Genomic DNA, 27,893 nt, shown 5'->3' on the forward strand with positions numbered 1-27,893 from the left:
AGTATGATGATTGGCTGGAATGTGTCTGCTGACTGTGAGGTACAGGGTCAAAGTTTGCTCAATGGTGACGTATAGGGGGCAGACCGAACATCGCATATGTTCGCCCGCCGCGGCGAACGCGAACAAGCGATGTTTGCCGGGAACTGTTCGCCGGCGAATAGTTCGGGACATCTCTAATGGCTAACATTTAGGCCCCTTTCACACGGGCGATTATTCCTCGCGGGTGCAATGAGTGATGCGAACGCATTGCGCCCGCACGGAATCCGGACCCATTTATTTCAATGGGGCTGTTTACATGTGCGTTGGTTTTCACGCATCACTTGTGCGTTGCGTAACAATTGCAGCATGTTCTATATTCAGCGATTTTCACGCAACGCTTGCCCCATAGAAGTGAATGGAGCTGCGTGAAAATCGCATCGCATCCGCAAGTAAGTGCGGATGCGATGCATTTTCCATGGATGGTTGCTAAGAGATGTTTGTATACATTCAGTTTTTTATCACGCGAGTGCAAAACGCATTAAATCGCATTGCACCTGCGCGATAAAAACTGAACAATTGAACGCGATCGCATACAAAACTGAATGACCTTACTTGTGAAATCGCAGTTTTCACTGAACGCATCCACAACGCATCCGGACCTTATCTGGACACGCTCGTCTGCAAGGGGTCTTATAATAAAACCCAATGAAAACACACCTAGACACTTTGGCCAATTGCTTTCTTCCAACTTTGTGGGAACAGTTTGGGAAAGCCCTTTTTCTGTTCTAGCATAACTGTGTCCCAATACACAAACCCAGGTCTATAAAGGCTAGGTTGGTGGAGTTTGATGTGGAAGAATTTGACTAGCCTTCACAGAGCCCCGACCTCAATCCCATTGAACACCTTTAAGATGAACTTGAATGAAGATTGTGAAGCAGGCTCCAACATCAGTTTCTGACATCACCAATGCTTTTCTGGATGATGGGTCAAAAATTCCAGCAGACTAGGGGCGTTGCTAGGGTCTGAAGACATCCGGGGCACGAGCCCACGTGAAGCCACGACCCCATTCCATGAAGCCACGCCCTCATGTTATGGGGGGGCCTTCACAGTAGTTATTAACCCCTTTCAGCAGTCCCCCCTTCAGTGAATGGGGGACTGCTGAATGGGGTTAATAACTACAGTGAAAGGACTAGCCGTCTGGGCAACCCCACAGATTATCCATAACAATGCCATCCACAGATCCCCCTCCCCTTAACAGTGCCATCCACAGATCCCCCTCCCCTTAACAGTGCCATCCACAGATCCCCCTCCCATAACTGTGCCATCCACAGATCCCCCTCCCATAACAGTGCCATCCACAGATCCCCCTCCCATAACTGTGCCATCCACAGATCCCCCGTCCCATAACTGTGCCATCCACAGATCCCCCTCCCCATAACAGTGCCATCCACCACAGATCCCTCTCGCAATAACAGTGCCATCCACCACAGATCCCCCTCCCCATAACAGTGCCATCCACCACAGATCCCCCTCCCCTGCAAGTGCAACTTTAACATTTGCTCGTCCTAGTCTTACTCAGAGAAGAGTCTCTATCTCAGCTAGTCAGCTCCAGGCAGTTCGGGCGGTGCTCACTCACGGACGTCACGCGCCTGTGCCGCCTAGTGGGAGGAGCAGACGCCTGACGTCAGTGAGCGAGCGCCGCCTGCACTGCCTGCTGTTACCGTAGGAGGAGCTGCAGTAAGAAATCTAGTTAGATAAGCGGTGCCGGCTGCTGATGATTTTTCAAGTTAAAAGTTGAGTAAGTCTGCAGGCTGGGCAGGCGGAGATTAGGATTATTTACACATACAGTTTTGGAGTGAGGCGAGCGGCGGGGCCGGTGTACCGCAGGAGAGTCAGAGCGCCGGCCGGCCCTGCCAGTGCCAGCAATACATTCGGGGCACTGGTCAAAACATCTGGGGCTCAAGCCCCGAATGTTTTGACCTAACGATGCCCCTGCAGCAGACACACTTCGAAATCTTGTAGAAAGCATTCCCAGAAGAGTGGAAGCTGTTTTTGCTGAAAATGGCAGATCAACTTCAGATCATTACCTATGGATTTAGAATGGGGTGCTATAAAAGCTCCCGTAGGTGTAATATGTAGGTGCCCCAACACTTTTGTCCACATAGTGTATGGATTCAGAATGAGATGTCATTATGGGATGGCATTATTGGACAGCTTGGGTTCTGTTCACACTAACATTAAGGCCTCTTTCACACTACAGTATGTCCATTTCAGTGTTTTGCGTTCCGTTTTTCACGGATCCGTTGTCCCGTTTTTGGGTTCCGTTGTGTCTCCGTTTCCGTTCAGTATGTCCGCAAAAACCTTTCAGTATGGTTTCCGTATGGTTCCCGTATACGGTCCGTTTTTCACGGATCAAAAACGGAAGCCACCTGTATTTGTGCTCAGCCAAAGTTTGGCAACAAGAAACACATGGCCACAGTGGGCTGGGCCTAGCATTTGTTAATGACGGATCCGCAAAAAACGGATGACATACGGATGACATACGGATGCCTTCTGTATGCATTCCGTTTTTTTGCGGACCCATTGACTTTAATGGAGCCACGGACCGTGATTTGCGGAGAAACATAGGACATGTTCTATCTTTCCACGGCACGGAAATACTGAAATACTGAAACGGAATGCACACGGAGACACTTCAGTATTTTTTGCTGAACCATTGAAATGAATGGTTCAGTATCTGTTCCGTATACTGAACTCAAAAAACGTCCAGTATACTGAACGCAAAATACTGTAGTGTGAAAGAGGCCTAAGGCTTACATTTACTGTATTATGAAAGCCATTGTCCTGAGATGCATGTGTTTTCCCTAATTGCATTTAGGATGCAGAGGGTTATTCTTGAAGATTAAAATTCTTCATACACATAAGATATTGACCACATGTGTATGTTTGTCCTTTTTTGACCCTTTTACACCAACCATCGTTTTAAAATGATATGCAAATAATCATTTGGAGTGGTCAATGGCAAATTGGGTTTTTTGACCATTGTTGCCTGCAATTACAAGTGTACAGCATGTTTGGCTGAAAATGACTTGTTTTTAATCTCTATGATCTGCCATTTCAGGCTGCCATGTTGAATGCCAAATTGTACAATTGATTGACCTCATTCCTGCAGCTACTAATGGCCACCTAAAATATGCATCTGTAAGGTAGTGCAGGCACCATAATATCCCCACATTTTAGCATCTACAGAATCAAGCTTAGGTCACCATTCAGGGGCATAGCTATAGGGGGTGCAGAGGTAGCAGTCGCTACCGGGCCCAGCAGCCTGAGGGGGCCCAAAGACCCTTGTGCCACATAAGAAGACACCGGTATTATAGAAAGTGCATGCTGGTCAAGTTACACCTTTGGCTGGAGGGAAGGGGTTAGGTCAAGAATTTGGCATGGGGGGGGTGTGCCGTCTCAATTTTTGCCTCAGGCGGCACAAAGGCTACGTGTTTCCCTGCCCCTGGCCACAAAGCACTGAGGGAAGGGGGGCCCAAGCTGAACTCTGGCACCAGGGCCCATGAGCCTTTAGGTACACCCCTGTCACCATTGTTACGGTGCGGTTCACCGCGACGTGGTTTGACGTGCAGGCTGGCTGCACGGCTTTTGCGTACTGGCTGAGGGTGATTCCGTGTAGGCTGGTTGCTTTTGGCTGCGTGCTGGCTGCGGTGTCTAGTGTGAACTGCCCGTGTCTGTGTGTACCTCCTTTGGCTGTATCGTCTCCCTGTGGGTATGTCAGGTTGGTTGCGCTCTTGCGTACTGGCTTCGGTGTTCCGTGCATGCTGGTTGCTAGGGACAACATCCTGTATCGCAGCTTGGTGTACTGTGGGTTCTGGTTATCCCTGACCTGATTTGGTACCTCCCTGTTTGGTTCTGATGGGATTAACCTCCCCTGGTTGGTTCCTGGGTGGGTCCTTTCAGGTGCACTCGTTAGGCTGCTATTTCTGCCTTTGAGCATGGAGTGTTGAGGTCAGTCTTGGACAGTCTGTTCTGTCTTGTCTTGTGGGTGCTTCACCCTTCTGCTCTGTGTAGTCTGCCTGTCTACGTTTGTCTTGCCAGGTTTTTCCCTTTGCTGCTGACCCAAGCGGTCCTAACATCTACACCTTGGTGTGTTCCACCTGGTTTTGTATTGTTGTATTCTGGCCCTGTACCTTGCCTTGTATCTGTCCTGTATTTGTATAGCCTAGCAGAGCTTATCTGCGTCTGAATAGCCTAGCAGAGCTGATCTGCGTCTGTTCCTGTTCATGTCTGTCTGGCAGTCCTTACTGCTTCTATATTTCCGTTTATGTATAGCCTAGCAGAGCTTATCTGCGTCTGATCCATGTTCCTGTTATTGTCTGTCTGGCAGTCCTTACTGCTTCTGGTGTTCCATTCATGTCTGTCCATGCCTGCCTTTGGAAGAGGGTTCCTGGTTAACCCAGAGGGGGAATGCCCATTATCTGTCTCTGTGCAGCTCTGCCTGGGGCCGCTTAGCTTCTTTTGCTTGCGGCGCAGGTGCCTGCTTCTTCCTCTGTTCCATTCTTCCTGCCTGTCTGTGGACTCAATGTACTGTCAGTACCTTGTCTGGTATCTCCTTGCCGCCTGATCCTGCTGCCACTGACTCAGTTTACTATCTGGAGTAGACTTTGGCAACTACTCTAACGGCCCAAGCCTATCCTCACCATCTGAGGCTCTAGTGAAGACCAGGTAGCTGCTTAGTTATGTCCCTCCAGAGTATTGCTAGTCAGTATCGCAGTGGGTTCACACACACTGATCCGTTTCAGTACATTGAGGTCTTCTGCTATAGTCAATGTCACATGCCTTGTTTCCTTTGTAATACAATATGTGTTCTGTGGTCCTTGGCCTGTTTGCCTTGTCCTGCCCGTATGTCGTCCCAGATGTCCCCCTTGGTACCCCTGGCACGTGACAACCATAACACTGTTATGTAAGCTGTTTTGATATGTGGTGGAGAAAATATTGCAAAATATGGATGCTGAAATACAGGTGAACTTTGACCATCTGAAACAAATCCTAACATCCTAAGGGGCACACCCCACATCACTCCTCTTCCTAATAAGCATTGCCATTTTGCCAAGTGCAAGCTAGTAAGTATATGACTATATGCTAACTGTAGTGATACTGCTTTTCTTTGTACTAGTTTTCATGCATGATCCTTGTTATTACTGTGTTTTTTTTCAGTAGCTTTGTGGATATTTCACTCCCTCTTTGAAGGAGCCACATCATACAAAATATTAACATAAAGAGCATGAATAAGTTATTGAAAGTTTCATTCTAATGTATGTGTCAAATATGGAGGACTATGAAGACTAGATATGAAGACTTTTTAGTTTTTTTTCTAAACATTTCAAAAGTTAGGAGTCAGAAGTGGAAAACTATGAAGGTTCTGCCATTCACTCATCTAATCTGACTGCAAAGAAATAAAAGCAGTTTGACGCTTAAATGGCATTTTTCTATGAGGATGCTACGTGCTTGTCCCTGTATTCTTGACAACTGTCTACTGAATATATACTGTAGAATTAAGGAAAATATATGACTAAATATTTAGCTTAAAAATTAACAGGACATTGATGGCAGACACTATTTCCAGATAGATAGATAGACAGACGGATAGATAGATAGATAGATAGATAGATAGATAGATAGATAGATAGATAGAGAGATGACACAATATGTGACTATATGGAGAAAAGTATTAGGAAATCATTAAATTCAGGCATTTCATGCTGTCCCATTGCCACAGGTGTATAAAATCCAGCACTTAGTCATGCAGTCTGCATTTACAAATATTTGCAAATATTTGACTGCATTGTGCCAACTGTAAAGTTTTGTAGAGGAAACATAATGTTATCGTGATATGTTTCAAAGGTTGGCCTATGCCCCTTAGTTCCAGTGAAAGGAAATTTTAATGCTTCAGGATAAGGCTCCATTTACACGTCTGTGGTGTGTTGCGGACCCGCAACACACCCGCCCGGCACCCCTATAGAAATGCCTATTCTTGTCCGCAAGCTGCGGACAAGAATAGGACATGTTCTATCTTTTGCGGAGCTGCAGAGCTGCGGACCCGAAGATCGGTGCAAATGCGGATGCGGACAGCACACTGTGTGTTGTCCGCATCCATTCCGTCCCCATAGAAAATGAATAGGTCCGCACCCGTTCCGCAAAATTGCGGAACGGATGCGGACCCATTTGCGGACGTGTGAATGGAGCCTTACAATAGATTTTGGACAAGTGTATGCTTCCAACTTTCTGGGAATAGTTTTGTGGAAGGCCCTATTCTGTTTCATCATGACTGTGCCCCAGTGCACAAAGCAAGATCCATGGAGGCTGGGATGGGTGAGTTTCGTGAGGAAAAATGTGACTTGCCCACACAGAGCCCTGAGACCTCAATCCCATCAAACACCTTTGAGATGAATTTGAACACTGCGTGCCAAGCCTTATTCTATTGGTCTGGCCTCACAAATGCTCTTCTGGATGAATGGGCAAAAGTTCTCACAGACACACTGCAAAATCTTGTAAAACGTCTACCCAAAAGAGATATTTTAGCAGTAAAGAAGGGATGTGGGTTAGAATGGGATGTCATAAAAGCTGCTGTAGGTGTAATTTGTAGTTGTCCCGATGTTTTTCTCCATACAGTGCATATGTATCTTTATTATTAGTGTTGAGTGAAGCAAAGCATTCAAAGCGGAATTTGGTCCGAAGTTTAGGAAAACTGGGAATGCGAGATCACCCATAATGCCGTGAAGCCAGTCAATCTGCAGATGGCCATCCCCTGGGATGTCACAGCCCTATAAAGCCCTCAACCCACGTGGTCTCTGTGAGCTCATTGTCCTTTGAGCTGAGCATAGGGAGACATGTGGCAAGCTCTCACGCACTAGGGACAGTGTTGCTGAAATTGATAGAAGAATATTGGAGAGGGAGAGTGGAGGGAGACTGCACGGAGACTTATTCTGCATCAGTTTTGTTTCTTTATTCCTACATTTACTTATTCCTACATCAGCCGTAAATTAAGATATGTAATTCAATACCAATAAGACTGAAGCCTTTATTATTCCATTGCCAGCGAGCCAACCAATATCTTCCAGTCTGCACTCCTTAGGGGGGCCAGGTCTTAATGATGACTATCCTCGTCTTTTGCTGGCTTTACTTCTTCCAAATCATTCTTCCAAGTCTCCATGTCTTACAAAAGTCAATAAGATGCATAGAGAGGAGGAGCTGGATATTACTGATGACATTTTCTCATTGATATTAGATTATGTGAAAAAGGAGGAAAAGCAGATGGCAGAAGAAGGGCTCCCACCTTATAAGGCAGGAGAGCACTGGGGTTGGAGAAGTGTGCATGCAAGAGCTGATTAATATTCTGTGTTTACTGTCAAATAACCTGCAGGAGATTGCAGGCCAGAACAGCAATAGTATGCATATTGTCCCACCACCTAACCAGCCAAACCCCATACCAGCAACAGCCCCTGTTTAAAGGTGCATTAAAGGTGCCGTGCGACCATTAACAATAAAGACCAACTATATACTGTATACAGTGCAGTCTTCATTATTAAATGAAAGGCTGCTGCGAGCTAATTAGCCACGTGGGTCTTCACCTCAGCATGTCCGCAACCCGCCCGCAGTATGGCCACTCCATGTGGCTGTACCCTAAGGCAGAGCAGATTTATAGCGATTTGTGACTAATTAATTCATCCACAAATCAAATTTCTTGGCTAACTTTGTTGAATAAAATTTTTCAAAACTAAACCTATCTGTATTTATTATACTATCTCTCTAGTACAGTGCAGTATATCCACATTCACCAATGCAGATACTATGTTTCATTTATAATGTTGATGTCTTCAAATGCAAAAAGGATCATTGGTTCTACCTCAATGTGACTGCTACCTTTGTACATTTTATTGTTACATCCCTGATCCAGCATAACATGCATTTAGGCAGATATAGAAATGTGCAATCTACCCAGTTGTAAGAGCAGAAAATCACTGGTATTCATAAGCAAATATGTAACTACTAAATTGTCTTAATACAAGGAGTCTCTTAGGGTATATCTTTCCTTAGGGTCCTTTTACAAGAGCCGAGGATTGGGCTAACCATGAAGAGAATGCATGTTCATACAAACGCTCACTCCTGATAACTGGCCCTTGTAATGATCCTGCAAGTGCTCCTTCGTCGGGTGGTCGCATCTTTCATATGGAAACTTTATGGGGGGGACAAGCGATTGCAATAGCGATCATTCATTCCCCTATTCATTTTGGATCAGGCAGTGTGAAAGGCCCTTTAAATGAAGGCCAGTCGAGTTCCATATTGTCCACTGGCACTCGTTACTAGCCTGTATAACAGGAATAATCTTCAGCTTCTTGTTTTGTGATAGACAAGATGATCTTGCAGTTTTCTGTAGAAAATCAGTGCCTTTTTAAAAATCTAACATTGTTTTATACCACCAGCACAATACATCTACCATTCTTACCAGTTAGAAAATGGCATTCACACAGGGCATATAACAATATATTAGGGTACACAAGGATGGTATTATGCAAGCTGCCTATATGTATGATTTATAGACCGACTAGTACAAGGCTAAGATGACCATTACCAGAAGACTGGGGTGAAAATTTCAAGCCACATATCTTTTGGCTGACAATTTTCTATATTATGTGGACACCTCTAGCTGTTCTCACTTGATTCATACGTGTGAATAACTCTTCGCTCAGTCCGGAAACCAATTCAGATAGCAAATCTTCAGAACTCATTGTCGTATCATGTATAATAGCAGTTCCATGTGGTTACTCCCTTCCTGAACTCCCCACGACATGTTAGTAATAGATTTGTCAGGTGTCTTTTATTAGGCAAGCATTGTGGCTAAACTTATGGGAGACTCCCCCCCCCCCCCCCCCCATTTGACTAATACCCTTTCCCAAACCTCAGATAATTTTCACATGAATAATCAAGGAGTTCTTTCAGGCCTGGGTTTGTCAGTGAGGCTGTGTGTGTGTGGCCTTGGTCTACAATGACCCACGATGCGTCTGTTGGTATTACAACTGCCTAAAGTCCCTGCTGCTGGCTTTGTCAGAGGAAGCTACCGCTGTCACAATACAAGAACGCGTCCTAGCTGTTGTGACACTTCATTTGTCTGGGCAGCAGCATGCTTGAAAGGACGGCTGCCCTGTTTTAGTGGAAGTATGTCAGACAATCAAACCCAGTTAGGCAAACTAGTTGTGACATATTAAATCATGCTTGAACTCTGAGAGCAAAAATAATGTAGAAACAACTCTGAAAGACCAGCAAAATAAATAAATAATGTGCTCTAAAGAAAGCCGCTCATGGCACATGGTGAAAGCTTTGTTTTAGAAACATATAATGCACTTGTAGGTCGTACTTACGGTGCCATAGAATATTAATGATGTGATATAATATTCATGCTTTTATTAAGATTTGAAATTGCAGGTTTCAATTTATGGGAAATGTAGCACCATTTCAAAGCTTGTGCATTATCTATCCTATGTTTGTTTATATGTATTTTAAAATATTATGAAGAAATACATTTTTATTTTGTATGTAACACAGTAATTATTACTGTGCAGCATAAAGTTTTATTGTATATCTTAACTTATAATGTAAGTGTTACTCATGTTTTTTATAATGTAAGTGTTACTTATGTTTTTATATTTACCATATGTTAACTGTTATTACTATGTGTCTATAACTATGTGTTTACAATGTTATTGTGTTTGTTTTATATATTGTTAATGCATAGTAGTGTTTTTACCTTTTAACTTATACTATCTGTTTATATATTAAAGTCATGTGATATGCGCTATCATATGTTTGCTACTGTGTATGATACATTTATAAATGTGCTTATTATGTTATAGTGTTTGATATAGGCTTTAAAGAGCATCTGTCACCATGATCAACCCTACTAAAGCAGACATACTGTACATGGTGACTATTGGTGAGCGGATTGAGCTTTGGATCATAGATCCGAAGTCGATTCGTTCAAACAATTCGGTACTTCCGTACTTGTCTCTGTACAGCATTAAAATGTAATGCCTCTGTGTAGGCAAAAATTTTTTGACCCGAAGTCTCGTGGGACTTCGATGAATTAATTCGGTAATCAAATCTGCGTCTTTAAAAATATTTTAAAAAAGCAATCCGAAGTGGGGTTTGGTACCGAGGAACCAGCAGCTACCAAACCTGACTTCGGATTGCTATTTTACAATGTTTTTAAAGACAAAGATGTCATTACTGAATTAATTCACAGAAACCTCACACAACTTCGGGTGAGGCAAATTTTGCCTACACTGAGGCAATACATTTTAATGCTGTACGGAGACTGCATTAAAACCAAACTGTTTGAATGAATGTCTCTACCGATTTTTGTATTAGCATCATGGTATTCATGTTCTCCCACACTTCATAGACATGCTGATAGTTTAAGTGGTTTCCTATGAAGTTAAGGCACTTAAAAGGGGTTTTCTGGGACTTAGATATTGATGAACTATGTGCCCCCATAACAGTGACATCCACAATGGCCCCATAACAGTTATATTTAATTTGTGTTTTGCGTGTGTGGTTAAAAGAGTTCCACAGTGTTCTCCTAACAGTGACTTCCATAATGCCCTCATAAAAGCTACATCCACAGTACCCCCATAACAGTGACATCCAAAGTTCCCCCATAACAGTGACATCCAAAGTTCCCCCATAACAGTGACATTCAAAGTGTCCCCATAACTGTTACATCCAAAGTGTCCCCATAACTATTACATCCACAGTGCCCCATTACAGTGACATACACAGTGTCCCAATAACAGTGACATCCAAAGTGTCCCCATAAGGCCTCTTTCACACGAGCGAGTTTTCCGCGCGGGTGCAATGCGTGACGTGAACGCATTGCACCCGCACTGAATCCGGACCCATTCATTTCTATGGGGCTGTGCACATGAGCGGTGATTTTCACGCATCACTTTTGTGAAAATTGCAGCATGTTCTATATTGTGCGTTTTTCACGCAACGCAGGCCCCATAGAAGTGAATGGGGCTGCGTGAACAAGTGGATTAAGGTGAGTTAAAAAAAAAATTTAATGTTTTTTTTAACCCCTCCAGTTCTATTGTACTATGCATTCTGTATTCAGAATGCTATTATTTTCCCTTATAACCATGTTATAAGGGGAAATAATACAATCTACACAACCTTGAACCCAAACCTGAACTTCAGTGAAGAAGTTCGGGTCTGGGTACCACATTCAGTTTTTTATCACGCGCGTGCAAAACACATTGCACCCGCGCGATAAAAACTAAACAACAGAACGCAATCGCTGTCAAAACTGACTGCAATTGGGTACCTATTCGCGCAGGTTTGCCACAACGCATCCGGACCTTATCCAGACACGCTCGTGTGAAAGAGGCCTAACTGTTACAGTAGGTGTTTGTGAGATTGTGTTTTCAGCACGACAGCGTCGCGCTGATACTCGGCGACGTGGTGCCGAGATCTCGCACTCACTGGGATAGCGACAGCACATCCCAGCAAGCGCGTCATAGAAGCGACGGGAGATCCGACTTGGATTCCCGCCAATTCTACACGTGTGCGGCGTTTGTTATGAATCCTGAGGGGGAAGTCAGGAGAACCCCGGAGAGTTGAGAAGACCCCCCCGGATAGCGGAGAAGACCCGTCGGGATATCGGAAGAAGAAGAGCCCCCCCCGGAGACAGAAGACAGAAGGAGACAACAAGACAGAAGGAGAACCCCGGAGAGTTGAGAAGACCCCCCCGGATAGCGGAGAAGACCCGTCGGGATATCGGAAGAAGAAGAGCCCCCCCCTGGTAAAAGAGCTAATAAAGAAGACAGGGGGCGGCCTCCGGAGCAGAAAAATAAAATATTTTAATACACTGTGTGGTTTATTTGTGTTTTTACCACTTTTCTTGCAGGTGAATGGGTAGGGGTACGATGTACCCCATACTCATTCACTTAGGGTGGGGGGCCGGTATCTGGGGGCCCCCTTATTAAAGGGGGCTCCCAGATTCCGTTAAGCCTCCCGCCCGCATACCCCGACAACCAACGGCCAGGGTTGTCGGGAAGGGGCCCTGTCCTCATCAACATGGGGACAGGGTGCTCTGAGGTGGGGGGGCCGCAGTGCGCCCCCTGCCCCAGAGCACCCAACCCCCCATGTTGAGGGCATGCAGCCTGGTACGGCTCAGGAGGGGGGGGGGGGCGCTCGCTCGTCCCCACTCCCTTCCTGGCTGGCCGGGTAGCGTGCTTTGGATACGGGTCTGGTATGGATTGTAGGGGGACCCCCTACGCCGTTTTTTTCGGCGTAGGGGGGGCTCTCCTTACAACCCATAACAGACCTAAGGGCCCGGTATGCTCCTGAGGGCGGGACCCAGGCCGGATTTTTATTTAAAATCCGGCGGGGACTTCCCCCTCAGGATTCATAACAAACGCCGCACACGTGTAGAATTGGCGGGAATCCAAGTCGGATCTCCTGTCGCTTCTATGACGCGCTTGCTCTCCATCGCGGCAAGCCAGCTCGGCGCTGGCTCCCGCGATGGGGCTCGTATGTGCTCAATCTCGCCGAGAAATACAGCGAGATTGACACAAAATCGGGTTCACCTACTGAGTAGGTGTTTGTGAGATTGTGTTTTCAGCACGACAGCGTCGCGCTGATACTCGGCGACGTGGTGCCGAGATCTCGCACTCACTGGGATAGTGACAGCACATCCCAGCAAGCGCGTCATAGAAGCGACGGGAGATCCGACTTGGATTCCCGCCAATTCTACACGTGTGCGGCGTTTGTTATGAATCCTGAGGGGGAAGTCCCCGCCGGATTTTAAATAAAAATCCGGCCTGGGTCCCGCCCTCAGGAGCATACCGGGCCCTTAGGTCTGTTATGGGTTGTAAGGAGAGCCCCCCCTACGCCGAAAAAAACGGCGTAGGGGGTCCCCCTACAATCCATACCAGACCCGTATCCAAAGCACGCTACCCGGCCAGCCAGGAAGGGAGTGGGGACGGGGGAGCGCCCCCCCCCCCCCCTCCTGAGCCGTACCAGGCTGCATGCCCTCAACATGGGGGGTTGGGTGCTCTGGGGCAGGGGGCGCACTGCGGCCCCCCCACCTCAGAGCACCCTGTCCCCATGTTGATGAGGACAGGGCCCCTTCCCGACAACCCTGGCCGTTGGTTGTCGGGGTATGCGGGCGGGAGGCTTAACGGAATCTGGGAGCCCCCTTTAATAAGGGGGCCCCCAGATACCAGCCCCCCACCCTAAGTGAATGAGTATGGGGTACATCGTACCCCTACCCATTCACCTGCAAGAAAAGTGGTAAAAACACAAATAAACCACACAGTGTATTAAAATATTTTATTTTTCTGCTCCGGAGGCCGCCCCCTGTCTTCTTTATTAGCTCTTTTACCAGGGGGGGGCTCTTCTTCTTCCGATATCCCGACGGGTCTTCTCCGCTATCCGGGGGGGTCTTCTCAACTCTCCGGGGTTCTCCTTCTGTCTTCTCCTTCTGTCTTGTTGTCTCCTTCTGTCTTCTGTCTTCTGTCTCCGGGGGGGGCTCTTCTTCTTCCGATATCCCGACGGGTCTTCTCCGCTATCCGGGGGGGTCTTCTCAACTCTCCGGGGTTCTCCTTCTGTCTTCTCCTTCTGTCTTGTTGTCTCGGCGCACCCCGATTCTTCGTCTTCTCTTCTTGTTTTCGCCTCTCTCTGTTGTTGACTCGGCGCACCCCGGTTCTTCGTCTCGCGAGACGAAGAATCGGGGTGCGCCGAGTCTCGCGGAACGAAGAATCGGGGTGCGCCGAGTCTCGCGACACGAAGAACCGGGGTGCGCCGAGTCAACAACAGAGAGAGGCGAAAACAAGAAGAGAAGATGAAGAATCGGGGTGCGCCGAGACAACAAGACAGAAGGAGAAGACAGAAGGAGAAGACAGAAGGAGAACCCCGGAGAGTTGAGAAGACCCCCCCGGATAGCGGAGAAGACCCGTCGGGATATCGGAAGAAGAAGAGCCCCCCCCGGAGACAGAAGACAGAAGGAGACAACAAGACAGAAGGAGAAGACAGAAGGAGAACCCCGGAGAGTTGAGAAGACCCCCCCGGATAGCGGAGAAGACCCGTCGGGATATCGGAAGAAGAAGAGCCCCCCCCTGGTAAAAGAGCTAATAAAGAAGACAGGGGGCGGCCTCCGGAGCAGAAAAATAAAATATTTTAATACACTGTGTGGTTTATTTGTGTTTTTACCACTTTTCTTGCAGGTGAATGGGTAGGGGTACGATGTACCCCATACTCATTCACTTAGGGTGGGGGGGCCGGTATCTGGGGGCCCCCTTATTAAAGGGGGCTCCCAGATTCCGTTAAGCCTCCCGCCCGCATACCCCGACAACCAACGGCCAGGGTTGTCGGGAAGGGGCCCTGTCCTCATCAACATGGGGACAGGGTGCTCTGAGGTGGGGGGGGCCGCAGTGCGCCCCCTGCCCCAGAGCACCCAACCCCCCATGTTGAGGGCATGCAGCCTGGTACGGCTCAGGAGGGGGGGGGGCGCTCGCTCGTCCCCACTCCCTTCCTGGCTGGCCTGGTAGCGTGCTTTGGATACGGGTCTGGTATGGATTGTAGGGGGACCCCCTATGCCATTTTTTTCGGCGTAGGGGGGGCTCTCCTTACAACCCATAACAGACCTAAGGGCCCGGTATGCTCCTGAGGGCGGGACCCAGGCCGGATTTTTATTTAAAATCCGGCGGGGACTTCCCCCTCAGGATTCATAACAAACGCCGCACACGTGTAGAATTGGCGGGAATCCAAGTCGGATCTCCCGTCGCTTCTATGACGCGCTTGCTCTCCATCGCGGCAAGCCAGCTCGGCGCTGGCTCCCGCGATGGGGCTCGTATGTGCTCAATCTCGCCGAGAAATACAGCGAGATTGACACAAAATCGGGTTCACCTACTGTACATCCACAGTGCCCCCATAACAGTGACATCCGCAGTGTCCACATAACAGTGACATCCACAGGGCCCCCATAATAGTGACATACACAGCGCCCCATAACAATGACATCCACAGTGCCCTCAAAATAGGGACATCCACAGAGCCCCCATAGAAGTCACATACACAGTGGCCCAGAAGAGTGACATCCACAGTGGCTGCATAACAGTGACATCCACAGTATGACCATAATAGTGACATTCATAGTGACCCATAACAGTGGCATCCACAGTGACCCTATAACACTAAAGAAAAATGGCTGGGCTGTTATGGAAAGCTGGTGTAAAATTGTGTAGTCAGTGTCAGTGAGGCTAAGGCCTCATGCACACGACCGTTGTGTGCATCCGTGGCCGTTGTGCCGTTTTCCGTTTTTTTTCGCGGACCCATTGACTTTCAATGGGTCTGTGGAAAAATCGGAAAATGCACCGTTTTGCAGCCGAGACCGTGATCCGTGTATCCTGTCCGTCAAAAAAATATGACCTGTCCTATTTTTTTGACGGACAACGGTTCACGGACCCATTCAAGTCAATGGGTCCATGAAAGAACACGGATGCACACAAGATTGGCATCCGTGTCCGTGATCCGTGGCCGTAGGTTAGTTTTTATACAGACGGATCCGAAGATCCGTCTGCATAAAAACTTTTTCATAGCTGAGTTTTCACTATGTCTGTCACCGACAGTATATTCTAACACAGAGGCGTTCCCATGGTGATGGGGACGCTTCAGGTTAGAATATACTAAAAGAACTGTGTACATGACTGCCCCCTGCTGCCTGGCAGGTGCTGCTAGGCAGCAGGGGGCAGCCCCCCCACCTGTAGTTAACACATTGGTGGCCAGTGCGGCCGCCCCCCCTCCCTCCCTTGTAGTTAACTCATTGGTGGCCAGTGGGCCCCCCTCCCTCCCCTGTAGTTAACTCATTGGTGGCCAGTGCGGCCGCCCCCCCTCCCTCCCCTGTAGTTAACTCATTGGTGGCCAGTGCGGCCGCCCCCCCCCTCCCTCCCCTGTAGTTAACTCGTTGGTGGCCAGTGGGCCTTCTCCCCTCCCTCCCCCTCCTAATTAAAATCTCCCCATCATTGGTGGCAGCGGAGTGTACCGATCGGAGTCCCAGTTTAATCGCTGGGGCTCCAATCGGTAACCATGGCAACCAGGACGCTACTGCAGTCCCGGTTGCCATGGTTACTTAGCAATTTGTAGAACCATTATACTTACCTGCGAGCTGCGATGTCTGCGATGTCTGCATCCGGCCGGGAGCTCCTCCTACTGGTAAGTGACATGACATGGGGAGGGAGGGGAGAAGGCCCACTGGCCACCAACGAGTTAACTACAGGGGAGGGAGGGGGGCCCCACTGGCCACCAACGAGTTAACTACAGGGGAGGGAGGGGGGGGCACTGGCCACCAACGAGTTAACTACAGGGGAGGGAGGGGGGCCGGCCGCACTGGCCACCAATGAGTTAACTACAGGGGAGGGGGGGCCCCACTGGCCACCAATGAGTTAACTACAGGGGAGGGGGGGGCCGGCCGCACTGGCCACAAATGAGTTAACTACAGGAGAGGGAGGGGGGGCCGGCCACACTGGCCACCAATGTGTTAACTACAGGGGGGGGGGGCTGCCCCCTGCTGCCTGGCAGCACCTGCCAGGCAGCAGGGGGCAGTCATGTACACAGTTCTTTTAGTATATTCTAACCTGAAGCGTCCCCATCACCATGGGAACGCCTCTGTGTTAGAATATACTGTCGGATTTGAGTTTCATGATGTAACTCAAATCCGACGGTATATTCTAACATAGAGGCGTTCCCATGGTGATGGGGACGCTTCAAGTTAAAATATACCATCGGATTGGAGAAAACTCCGATCCGATGGTATATTAACTCCTGACTTTACATTGAAAGTCAATGGGGGACGTATCCATTTGAAATTTCACCATATTGTGTCAACGTCAAACGGATCCGTCCCCATTGACTTGCATTGTAATTCAGGACGGATCCGTTTGGCTCCGCACGGCCAGGCGGACACCAAAACGACTTTTTTTTCATGTCCGTGGATCCTCCAAAAATCAAGGAAGACCCACGGACGAAAAAACGGTCACGGATCACGCAAAAAAATACGGTCGTGTGCATGAGGCCTAAGAACGAAGGACCTGCAACCTTCTATTGACCAATAAGGGTTATGTGAATCTATATGTCAGTAAGGCCTCATGCACACAGCCGTTGTGCGGTTGTGGCCGTATTGTGGCCCGCATACGGCGGTTCTGCAATACATGGGGCACCGATCATGTGCACCCAACATCACGGATGCGAACCCATTCACTTGTATGGGTCCGCAAACGCGAAGATGCAGTGCAGAACGGAAGCACGGATCTGAACCCCACGAAGGCACTAAGGAGTACTTTTGTGGTGTTTCTGACCGTGCCTCCGCACTGCAAAAAAATAGAACATGTTCTATTTTTTCGCGGTGTGGACGGATAATGGACCCATTCAAGTTGAATGGGTCTCGATCTGTCCTGGCCGCCGCACAGACGTTGCCCGTGCATTGGGGACCGTCGTGTGCACGAGGCTTAAGACTTAGACTGAAGGACCTGCAAAATGGTGTGTCCTGGAGAGCTAAACCCGGTCTGAAACCTTCAGAAGCACTGGATTTACCTATATGCCAAATTTGGTGCAGACTTGTATGGGTATGAAAAAAGAACAGATAACAGACAGAAATTTATATATATACACACACAACAAATGCTACATATTGTGTCATGCGTCTTGATTGCTATTATTAAAATCTGACTTTTTTTTGACCTAGCCAAAATTAGAATCATTTGTCAGAAGTGAAACCATAATTATACACCACTAATTGCACATTTCCATCTGATTACCATAGAAAGTGTTCCCACATTCTATTAGAATATCCCTGCTTTGTAGGATTCATCAAGTTAATTTCTGTGATCTCTGATCTCTTTATGAAATGCATATGGCTAGGATATATTGACTATGAAAACTGCAGGTTGAAAGGGTAAAACAAATCAGTAAATCAGAAGATAAAGTGAAAAATAAAATATGCAGACTCTTGAAACCATACACTGGGGTCTGTGTGTGCTCACTAGACTTCTAAAATAGTAAATGACCATTTAATCATTTCTCTAAACGTACTTCAGCTCAGGGAAGAAAGCGTTATTATTACTTGATGGTTTTTGAAAAAAAAAGTCTCTGTCCCCAAGGAAAGGTATGGACACCGCAAAGTGACCTAAACTCAGAGCTCATAGCCTCATGTGAAAAAATAAGTAATTGAATCAGCATGACATTTTATATCAAAACATTTTCAAGCTACAGAAATATGTTTTGTAAATGATAAGTACAGTTAATGTTGAGTTGCTTTAAGAATTTTATACAGATTTATCTATAAACTATAGATATGTAGAGTCTAGAAATGAGCAAATCGAATACCACAAAGTGGGCCGACAGCTGCCATCTTGATTGAAGATCTCGGCCAAAATCCCATGCGTGGTGACGTATAAACCGGCATGATGAATTCATCTTGCGCTGCGCGAGATTTTGTGCCAGATCTTCAAGCAAGATCGCAGAGACCGGCCCAGTTGCGAGCAAATGGAGGCGGTAAGTCTGATTTAAAAAAAAATTATGTTAATGTTACACTGTTTTTACACTCAGATGCCACTATCACGGCATCTGAGGGGTACAATAATGGGGGGGGGGGGGGGGGCGGCGCTATCGCAGCTCCCTTTCATTGCACCCGCTACTTACAGAAAAATGCGCTTCGTGATGAAGTAATTAGTCACAAAGCAATTTATTTATTTTTATTCGGCGAATCAGCCGAATTAAACTTTTCAATAATTTGCTCATCTCTAATAGATTCTTTTCGACTTTTATTTCTGCAATCCACTTTTTTTTTTATCTCTATGTTCCAATTTACTCCAATGGAGAAAAAAATATAATTATTGTTATAATATATAATTGTAGATTTTTTGTGTAGAGGTCCAGTTACAGGGGTCGCTACAATCTAAAAATTATTATTATTACTATTATTATTATTATTACTATTATTACTTCTTATAAAGTGTAATTGTACTTTCATAAAACTTTTGAGATGTCACATTGACATATTAAAGGTTTTGACTGGTGGGCATTTGAGTCCCAACAATGTCACCGACTGCTAAAGCGAGGAGAAAGAAGCACTCACACAAGCCCTCTCTCTCCTCGCTGGGCTCAATAGAAAGCCTATGAGCCTGTCTGTAGTCCATCTCTTCCAGTAAAGAGACGCTTCTAACTCCACTTCTAGCAACTTGTTTTAGGGATCGGCTGGTGATCTCAGCACTTGGACTTCCACCGATAAAAGCCATTCATTTGTCATTTTTGGCATATGAAAAGCATTAAAGCGCTAAGAAAATATAATTACATTATTATTATTATTAGTAGTAGTAGGAGGAGGAGGAGCAGTAGTAGCAGTAGTAGCAGTAATAGTAGTCATTCTTATGTATTAATAATCATTTTTTTTATTATTATTGTTGCTTATTATGTATTAATTAGTTATTATAGTTATAGTAGTAGTGTTACTCATACTTGTGTAATTATTATTATTATTATTATTATTATTATTATTATTATGATTAATGGATGCTATTTCTTATCAAATCTTCAATTTTCCCTTTTCATATATTGGCAATATGGTGTAAATTATATAGATCTCTTGAAAGGTTATGCAAGGGTGAAATTCAGGTAGCGCATCATTCCTATGAAATATGGCGCATCTATCAATTTGAATGAGGCCCTTATTGACAAATAATGGGGTAATTCCTTCACGGATTGCACATATCCATGACACAGCTGCACTGGCTCGCAAGTGTCCTATGTAATAGACCTCACTGATAAATTTGACTCTAATAGAGCAATTCAACTTTATGAGCTAGTAAGTGAACTGGGAAATCCAACCTGACGAAAATACTGCTGTCTCAGGCAATCACATTCTGTGATACAGAAAAAGACACTGTTCGAAACTCTGTTCTGCTGAGGATAATCTTTTCAATGGAGACATATAATGATTAGGAGATTGGTGAAATCGCTTTGGGGCACATGCATTAGTAATACTGGAAAGAGTGTAACATATTTTTGTAAATGATCAGCATTTTATAATCCCTGTTCCTCAAAATGACTCATGATTGATAATACATTACCAATGTACAGATGTAGCCACTGCAATTTTGACTGGTTTAAAGGAGCTGTCTCACTTCGGAAAAAGGCATTTATCATGTAGACAAAGTTAACGCAAGACACTTACTGATGTATTGTGATTGTCCATACGGCCTCCTTTGCTGGCTTAAATCATTTTTCCATCACATTATACACTGCTCATTTCCAGGGGTTACAACCACCACCGCAAAACAGATACATTGTGGCCAGGATGGGAGCTGCTGCGCATGTGTTCTCCTGGCCTCCAGACAGGTAGATGTTTTTTTCATATAGTGTGCAAGTATGACCACCACGTCATAACCCCTGGAAATGAGCAGTGTATAATGTGATGGAAAAATAATTCAAGCCAGCAAAGGAGGCAATATGGACAATCCCAATACATTAGTATATGTCTGAAGATAGCATCACAAGTTTAATGGGTAACCCAGTAGACAGAACTTGACTCCTATTGAAAGTATTACATTAAAAAACCTCAATACATATTAAAAGGGTTGTCCGGGCATTTAATATTGATGACCTATCTTCAGGACCTCCGACACCCAGCACCCCTGCCAATCAGCTGTACAAAGAGACGGCGCACGCAGTGCACATGTGCCGTCCTCCATCTCTCTTCCTGTTCACCGCTGCTTTGCCATAAACATATGGCTTTGCATATATCTACACAGTATACATTTGGATAAATCTGAACCTTAGAGCACCTTATCCGAACCTTATCAAAAACCTCTTTTGTCTCTTAAATTCTTTCTATTATCTATAAATGCGTTAATATATTGTAGCAGAGGGTTTATTACCATACTCTAAATGAATGTAAGAAGAGGGCTCTCGTGTTCAGAATGTAGAAAATTGAACAGTTTTTTTTGTCTCATTCAGTTCATTTTTATTTTCAAGAATGCATTGGGCTCACAGAGTGGAAATAACCTTTACTGTTACATATTTTCTATTGTTTTTTCATACAGCTAAAGTCAGAGCTTCACAGTTCAGTTGTACTAGAGACAAATGTGAAATATCTTGAACCCATTTCTAAGCACTTAATAGAATAAACTAATAAATAGATATGTATTAAATATAAATTAAAACATATTTTCCATGGTCCATTATTTCTTATATTTTCTACTGAATATTTTTATGTACATGACCCAAATATTTGCGAATTATGTCTGTTTTTTGGCATACATAAGTTACATATTTTGGTGCACGCTGGTTTTGCAGCTTTTTTAAAATTTTACGCTGTTCTTAACACTTTTCAAATAGTGGCCAGGACTTAGTACCAGTAAAAACAATGCCAGTTAAATTACAGACACAAATACAACACCATAGTTTATGTTCCTCCTTATTGGGAATTCTTAAGCTGGATTTACATGGGCCGACTGAGCAGCCGATTCTCGTGAAGGAAGCGTTCCTTCCCGACAGTTGGCTGCTCACTCAGTAAAGGAGAGTGCTGCTATTGCGATCCAATGCCCTCATACAGAATCATTATTTCTGAGCAGCAGATCGCTATTTAGGCAGCACGATTTACTGCCCAAAAGCCATGATCCGTGGTGCGTGCATGAACGACAGGATCACCCAATGGGTCACCCAATAAATGAGTATTTCGCTCATTCATCAGGTGACCGACGGCACATTCCCATGGCCAGTTTGCAGGAACGGTCGTTCTCGATACTTTGCCCTTTTCTCGGGCTGTGCAAATGTACCTTAAATTCCCAGGAGACGTTTGTTAAGCATAATAGAAAAAGTTGTTTTATTTTGTATTTTGTTTGTCTACTTGTTTTTTGTCATTTTTATATTTCTATTCAGAAAAAGAAAGAAAACATAGTAGGTGTGTTAATGGTCCTTCAGTAGGTCCTTCAGCATCAAGAGAGGACAGTCTCTGCACGTGCAACTGGATGAAGTGAGTTTTTTTTTTTTATCTTAACCTGTAAAAAGCCATTTTCCACTAATGTACCAATTATTAATGGCCGTTAGATGGGTGTACTCTTGTCTACCAACCACTAAAAAGGTCCCATTTGAATTCAATAGGGTCCATCTGGTTGCGAAAAATGACAGAAAATAGGATGTGTTCAATTTTTTTTAAGGTCACTATTCACTGCCCATTAAAAAACACTATGTGAAAAGCCCCATTGACTTAAATTTGTTCTAAAATACTTCAATTTTTCACTTTTGTGTGAATGTAGCCTTACATGCAAAAACTCACGCAATGTCAAAGAAATCATTTTAAAAATTTGGTGCTCAGATTTGGGAACACATTGTACAATTAGTATCTATAGACCATGGAGCAAGGGAATTTTTGCAGGATAGAGTCCAGGGTCCGTAGTGCTAGCTGGGTGCTAACAAGCCACCTTGCCTTGGTCAAGGTATTTACTGTAGATGGGCTAGGGCAAAAAACGGAACCTTTTCCCTGGGTGAAAGAAAACCTAGATGTGGAGTCTCAAAAGCCAAGGCATGTTGCTTTAGACAGGCAGTTATTTTGCTCTGAGCAGTAAAAAAAATCCAAAAGTTTAATATCTATCACCAGTTTCATCAACAGAATGAGAAAGTCAACAGGGAAGAGGTTAAATGCGGCAGATCACTGTGAGCAATTCTGCTACACTGTATTAGCGAGCTGGACTTTTTTTATTAGCTATGCTAAATGAAAATAAATTCAGAATCAACAAGTGGATAGCAAAAGCCGTCATCCTGATTAAGTGACTTCTGCTAGAGCAGATATAATTAAAATCTGACCTGTTTACAAAGAATGAAGAGTGAAGGCGAGAATCACTGATCTGGAAGCAAATGTAATAAGCTTTTTAATTCCATCAAAAAGTGATGTTGCAGCAAAATGAACACATAAATTGAGATGTACTCATATGGTGTTCAGTATATACTGTACTTGAACAATTTTATATTATTATTCTAGAGAATGCAATGTATGCTTCTCTTTTGTTAGTTGTGTGCTACCAGGGTTGCAATTAGGAATTTAAGAGCCCCATACTGGCAAACCTTGGGCACCCCCGCAGGCGCTTCATTCATAGACATAAAAGTCAAGGCTTTTTTTTGCATCAGGCTTTTTTGCCATACACATCAGCAAAGTTTAAACTTTTACAATGGGTTAAATGAAGGGAAAGAATTGCGCCATTTCTATTTACACCCTTCGCCAATCACCATAAATAATATGTTCACTGTATTGTACCAGTTATTATAATTACAGGGATACCATATTTTTTGTGATATTTAACAGTAATCATGCTGCAAAAGCACATTTATTGTAATGGTTTTTGCTCCATTATTTATTTTTTGTAATATCAACTTTTACCATAAAAGAAAAAAAGCTGAAAAACAAAAATATTTATTGCTCAGGTCTTTGAACCCCACACCTCCTGTATAGCAGGCAGAAGTCCTACCTCTGGCCTGAAGGAAAGCTCTTTTTAAAGGCACATTTTTCTGTGCTACAGTGTAACTATTTATTCCATAGCTTGGCTGTAAAGAAAACACCCTTTTGACTCCTAGCCATGCTACCACCTTGCTGACTCAGCCACTGCCTCACGGGCAAGCTGCCACCCTCCTCTCCTGATGATGATGAAGCCCCTTCTGCACCCAGCTCCCAAGTGCGATCGGCTTTCGGCTTTATCATCATCGAGTAGTGTCTGCACATCATTGATATCCTCCTTAACGGTCTCTGGGTCAGGAGCCTGACCGCTCACCACACCACCTCCCATGTCACTCTCCTCATCACTACTTGCCCACCTAGAGGAGGAAGCGGCGGATGTCTCCTCCAGATCTTGGGTGGCCTGTATCTGCTGACTGTCCTCTAGTAGCTCGTCCTCGCTAAAAAGTGGAGCTGAGCCCACAGCTTGTAGTACTTCTCGAGTTGAGGGAACAGAAAAGGCATAGCGCCCCTATACGCTTTCACCAGAAAAAACAGCAATAGTGCAGTGCGTATATATTTTCCTTTTTTTACTGTAATACGCACCTATACGCTTTCACCCAAAAAAAACTTGTGTGAAGTGCGTATATATTTTCCTTTTTTTACCAAAAATACACCACTATACGCCTTCAACAGAAATAACTGCAACAGTGCAGTGCGTATATATTTTCCTTTTTTTACAGTAATACGCCCCTATATGCTTTCACCAGAAAAAAAAACTGCAACAGTGCAGTGCTATATATTTTCCTTTTTTTAATGAAATACGCCCCTATACACTTTCACCAGAAAAACTGCAACAGTGCAGAGCGTATATACTTTTCTTTTTTAAATGAAATACGCCCCTATACGCTTTCACCAGAAATAACTGCAACAGTGCAGAGCGTATATACTTTTCTTTTTTAAATGAAACACGCCCCTATATGCTTTCACCAGAAATAACTGCAACAGTGCAGAGCGTATATACTTTTCTTTTTTTTAATGAAATATGCCCCATGGGCTTTCACCAGAAATAACTGCAACAGTGCAGTGCGTATATATTTTTCTTTCTTTATTGTAATACGCACCTATACGCTTCCAACAGTACAGTGTGTATATATTTTCGCTTTCACCGGAAAAAACTGCGGGCGCATTTTTATCTAATATGCCCCTATACGCTTTCAACAGTGCAGTGTGTATATATTTTTATTTTTTAAACAAAATACGCCCCTATACGCTTTCACCAGAAATAACTGCAACAGTGCAGTGCGTGTATATTTTTCTTTTTTTACTGTAATACGCCCCTATACACTTTCAACAGAAAAAACTGCAACAGTACAGTGCGTATATACTGTATTTTTCTTTTTTTACTGTAATACGCACCTATACGCTTTCACCAGAAAAAACTGCAACAGTGCAGAGCATATATAATTTTCTTTTTTGAAATATGCCCCTATACGCTCTCACCAGAAATAACTGCAACAGTGCAGTGCGTATATATTTTTCTTTTTTTACTGAAATACACCACTATATGCTTTCAACAGAACTAACTGCAACAGTGCAGTGCGTATATATTTTACTTCTTTTACTGAAATACACCACTATAAGCTTTCAACAGAAATAACTGCAACAATGCAGTGCATACATTTTTTTTACTGTAATACGCCCCTATACGCTTTAAATAGAAATAACTGCAACAGTGCAGTGCGTATATATTTTTCTTTTTTTACTAAAATACGCCCTATATGCTTTCAACAGAAATAAGTGCAACAGTGCAGTGCTTATATATTTTCCTTTTTTTGCTGTAATACGCCCCTATATGCTTTCAACAGAAATAACTGCAACAGTGCAGTGCTTATATATTTTTCTTTTTTTGCGGTAATAATAGGCTATACGCTTTCACCATTAATAACTGCAGAAGTGAATAGAGAAAATATTTTTCTTGTAGTACTGATATAAGATACTAAGATATAAGGCACTAAATGCTTTTCAACATAACACTTGGGGCCCAACAACAAAAAGCTGGAATGACAGAGCAGTCTAATGGCTATTTGGATCCCCAAATAATCGTTCCTTGCACTTGTCAATCGCTTTCCTATCAATGTCACTAGCGCCTTCTGACGTCTCTCCCTGCACTAAGATGCTGTGAAATGATTCCTCCCTATCCTTTCCCTGCACTTATAAATCATTTTCTCTGTCTTTTTTTTCCACAATCAGGTTTTTCCAATTGCTGTCCCTAGCGTCTTCACACCTCTGTCCCCGCACTCTGAATGCTGGAAAATGGCTGACTCTAAGATGGCCACTGTATTTATAGGGCTGTGACATCACATGCAGGCATGTCAATCTGGGTGACTCCGCCTTCCCAGAGTCCTTGTCCCATGTCCTCAGTTCCCACATGTGTAGCCGCCATTTTAGGAAAATGTGATTCGTTACCACGAAGCGTAAGGAAATTCGCATTCTCAGCAAATCGAATTTTTCCTGAAATTTTGATTCACTCATCTCTAGTGACAAGTCGCAAAGTGCTGATTTAGTTAGTCTCAAGGTACAGTATATGGTAAAATGACTTTCTCATGCATTTCGTCAAGTATATTGCACTCTGGTATACATACATTTTAAACAATAATGGTTATTTTACATACAGCAAAACTCTTTTTATAAGACCACCTTTTTGAGAAGGTCATTACCTGCATCTGAATTTATTGTAACAGGTTAATCTTATTTTATATTTTTTTTATATTCTAGGTATGCCTGTCCTCTCCTCTGAGATGACCACCCTTTTAGAAGGCTATTTTTTGCTGACTGTAACCCAGATATTTTGATACTATAATTATTTCACTTTTGAATAAATCCTTACCTTGACAGGTATTGTTCTTTTCCTCATAGCCTTCTTTACACATGCACTTTCCAATTGGAACAAGCCATTCCCCTTCAGCACTGCAGTGCATTTTTGGAGCCTCTTCTGTCACCGAATTGTTGACACACAATCCAGATACTTCCAAAAGCTGTGAAGAATCTGCTCCAGTTATGGTATCTTGGAAAAGTGCTAAGTTACGTACCACTGAGGGACATTTTTTGTAGTACACACGGACAGACACAAGAGCAATACATGCTCCCACATCTTGGAAGGCAAGATAGAAACCTTTCTTTGTCAATGGTCCAACATCTCTCACCTCTGTGTTTAGCTTCATGACTCTATCCCCCAAGTCTAACTCTGTGAAGCTTTCATCAGCTGCAATAGTATCTATCTTAATATACTGATTTTCCCTTATGTTCCTGCCATCTTCATCATTTGATTCAAAATAATATACATTGAAAGTTTCTTTACAAGTACCAAGTCCTCCTGGAAGACTGTTACAGTCCCGTAGTGTAAATTTGAGCTCAATGAAGATTCTTGATGCTCCTTCATTTGGGATCCAGCTTGTCAAGAGCCAGTTGTTCTGATTTTGTTCCATCACTTTGCATACTTGATATGTATGTATTGGAGCATAGTTCTCATCAACCTCACCAATTTCTTCCCACTGCGAATAAAAAATATAAAACAGACATTAATTTACACAACACATAAAACTATTCACTTCAACTAATACTCATGAAAGCCATTTAAAAGTCTTGCAGTAGAAACACATTACATAAGAAATAAATAAATATCTTCATATATGTATATTTATAAAATATATAGGGTTTACTCTATGTTACATTTTTAGATATTAATAAAGATGAGCAAATCAATTTATACTAACCAAATTCAACCTGAATTTTGATAAACTTTGAGTGTCATTTGAATCTAAATTTTGTGTGACTCAATTTGTGTGATCTTTACGGAAAGATAGAGGAAAAAAAAGGAGAAATGGAGACCTCAGAGTGTCCTACACAAATTTTCAGGCTAATTTTAGTACTTTGGATTCAGGTACAATTGAGTAGGACCCGAATCAAATCAGTCAACTGATTCAGCCAAATCAAATCCAAATCAAATTTTGTGCAATTCGCTCATCTTTAGATATTAAACAGGTATTCCCATCTCAGACAATGGGGGCATATCACCACCACTGGGACCCGAACCTATCTCTAAAACAAAGCCTAACATATGGCCGGCAAAGTGACAGGTCTTCCCATTGGTCTGCTGAAAATAGCCCAGCTTGCGCAGCCACAGCTACCATTCAATGGGGTCGATGGAAATAGCCAAGCCAGCGCTCAGCAATTTTAGGTGCTCCATAGAAATTAATGGAGGGCAGCCACGCATAAAAGATAGATCAGACAATGGGAGCATATCCTAGCGATATGTCCTCATTGTCTGAGACGACACAACCTCTGTAAGCCAGAGAAACAGAAATTTCTGCCA

The 27,893-nt window shown here is 44.1% G+C and overlaps 1 protein-coding gene across 1 annotated transcript in view; it reads right to left on the reverse strand.

Annotated features, from left to right (window-relative positions):
* The window catches only part of EPHA5 (EPH receptor A5), a 475,337-nt gene that overhangs the window by 292,804 nt on the left and 154,640 nt on the right, over positions 1-27,893 (reverse strand). Inside the window, exon 3 of the mRNA XM_040418046.1 lies at positions 26,409-27,072. Coding sequence (XP_040273980.1) covers positions 26,409-27,072 — 664 coding nt within the window. The remainder of the gene's footprint in view (positions 1-26,408; positions 27,073-27,893) is intronic.

Source organism: Bufo bufo, chromosome 2 (assembly GCF_905171765.1).
Source record: "Bufo bufo chromosome 2, aBufBuf1.1, whole genome shotgun sequence".
Taxonomy (NCBI): domain Eukaryota; kingdom Metazoa; phylum Chordata; class Amphibia; order Anura; family Bufonidae; genus Bufo; species Bufo bufo.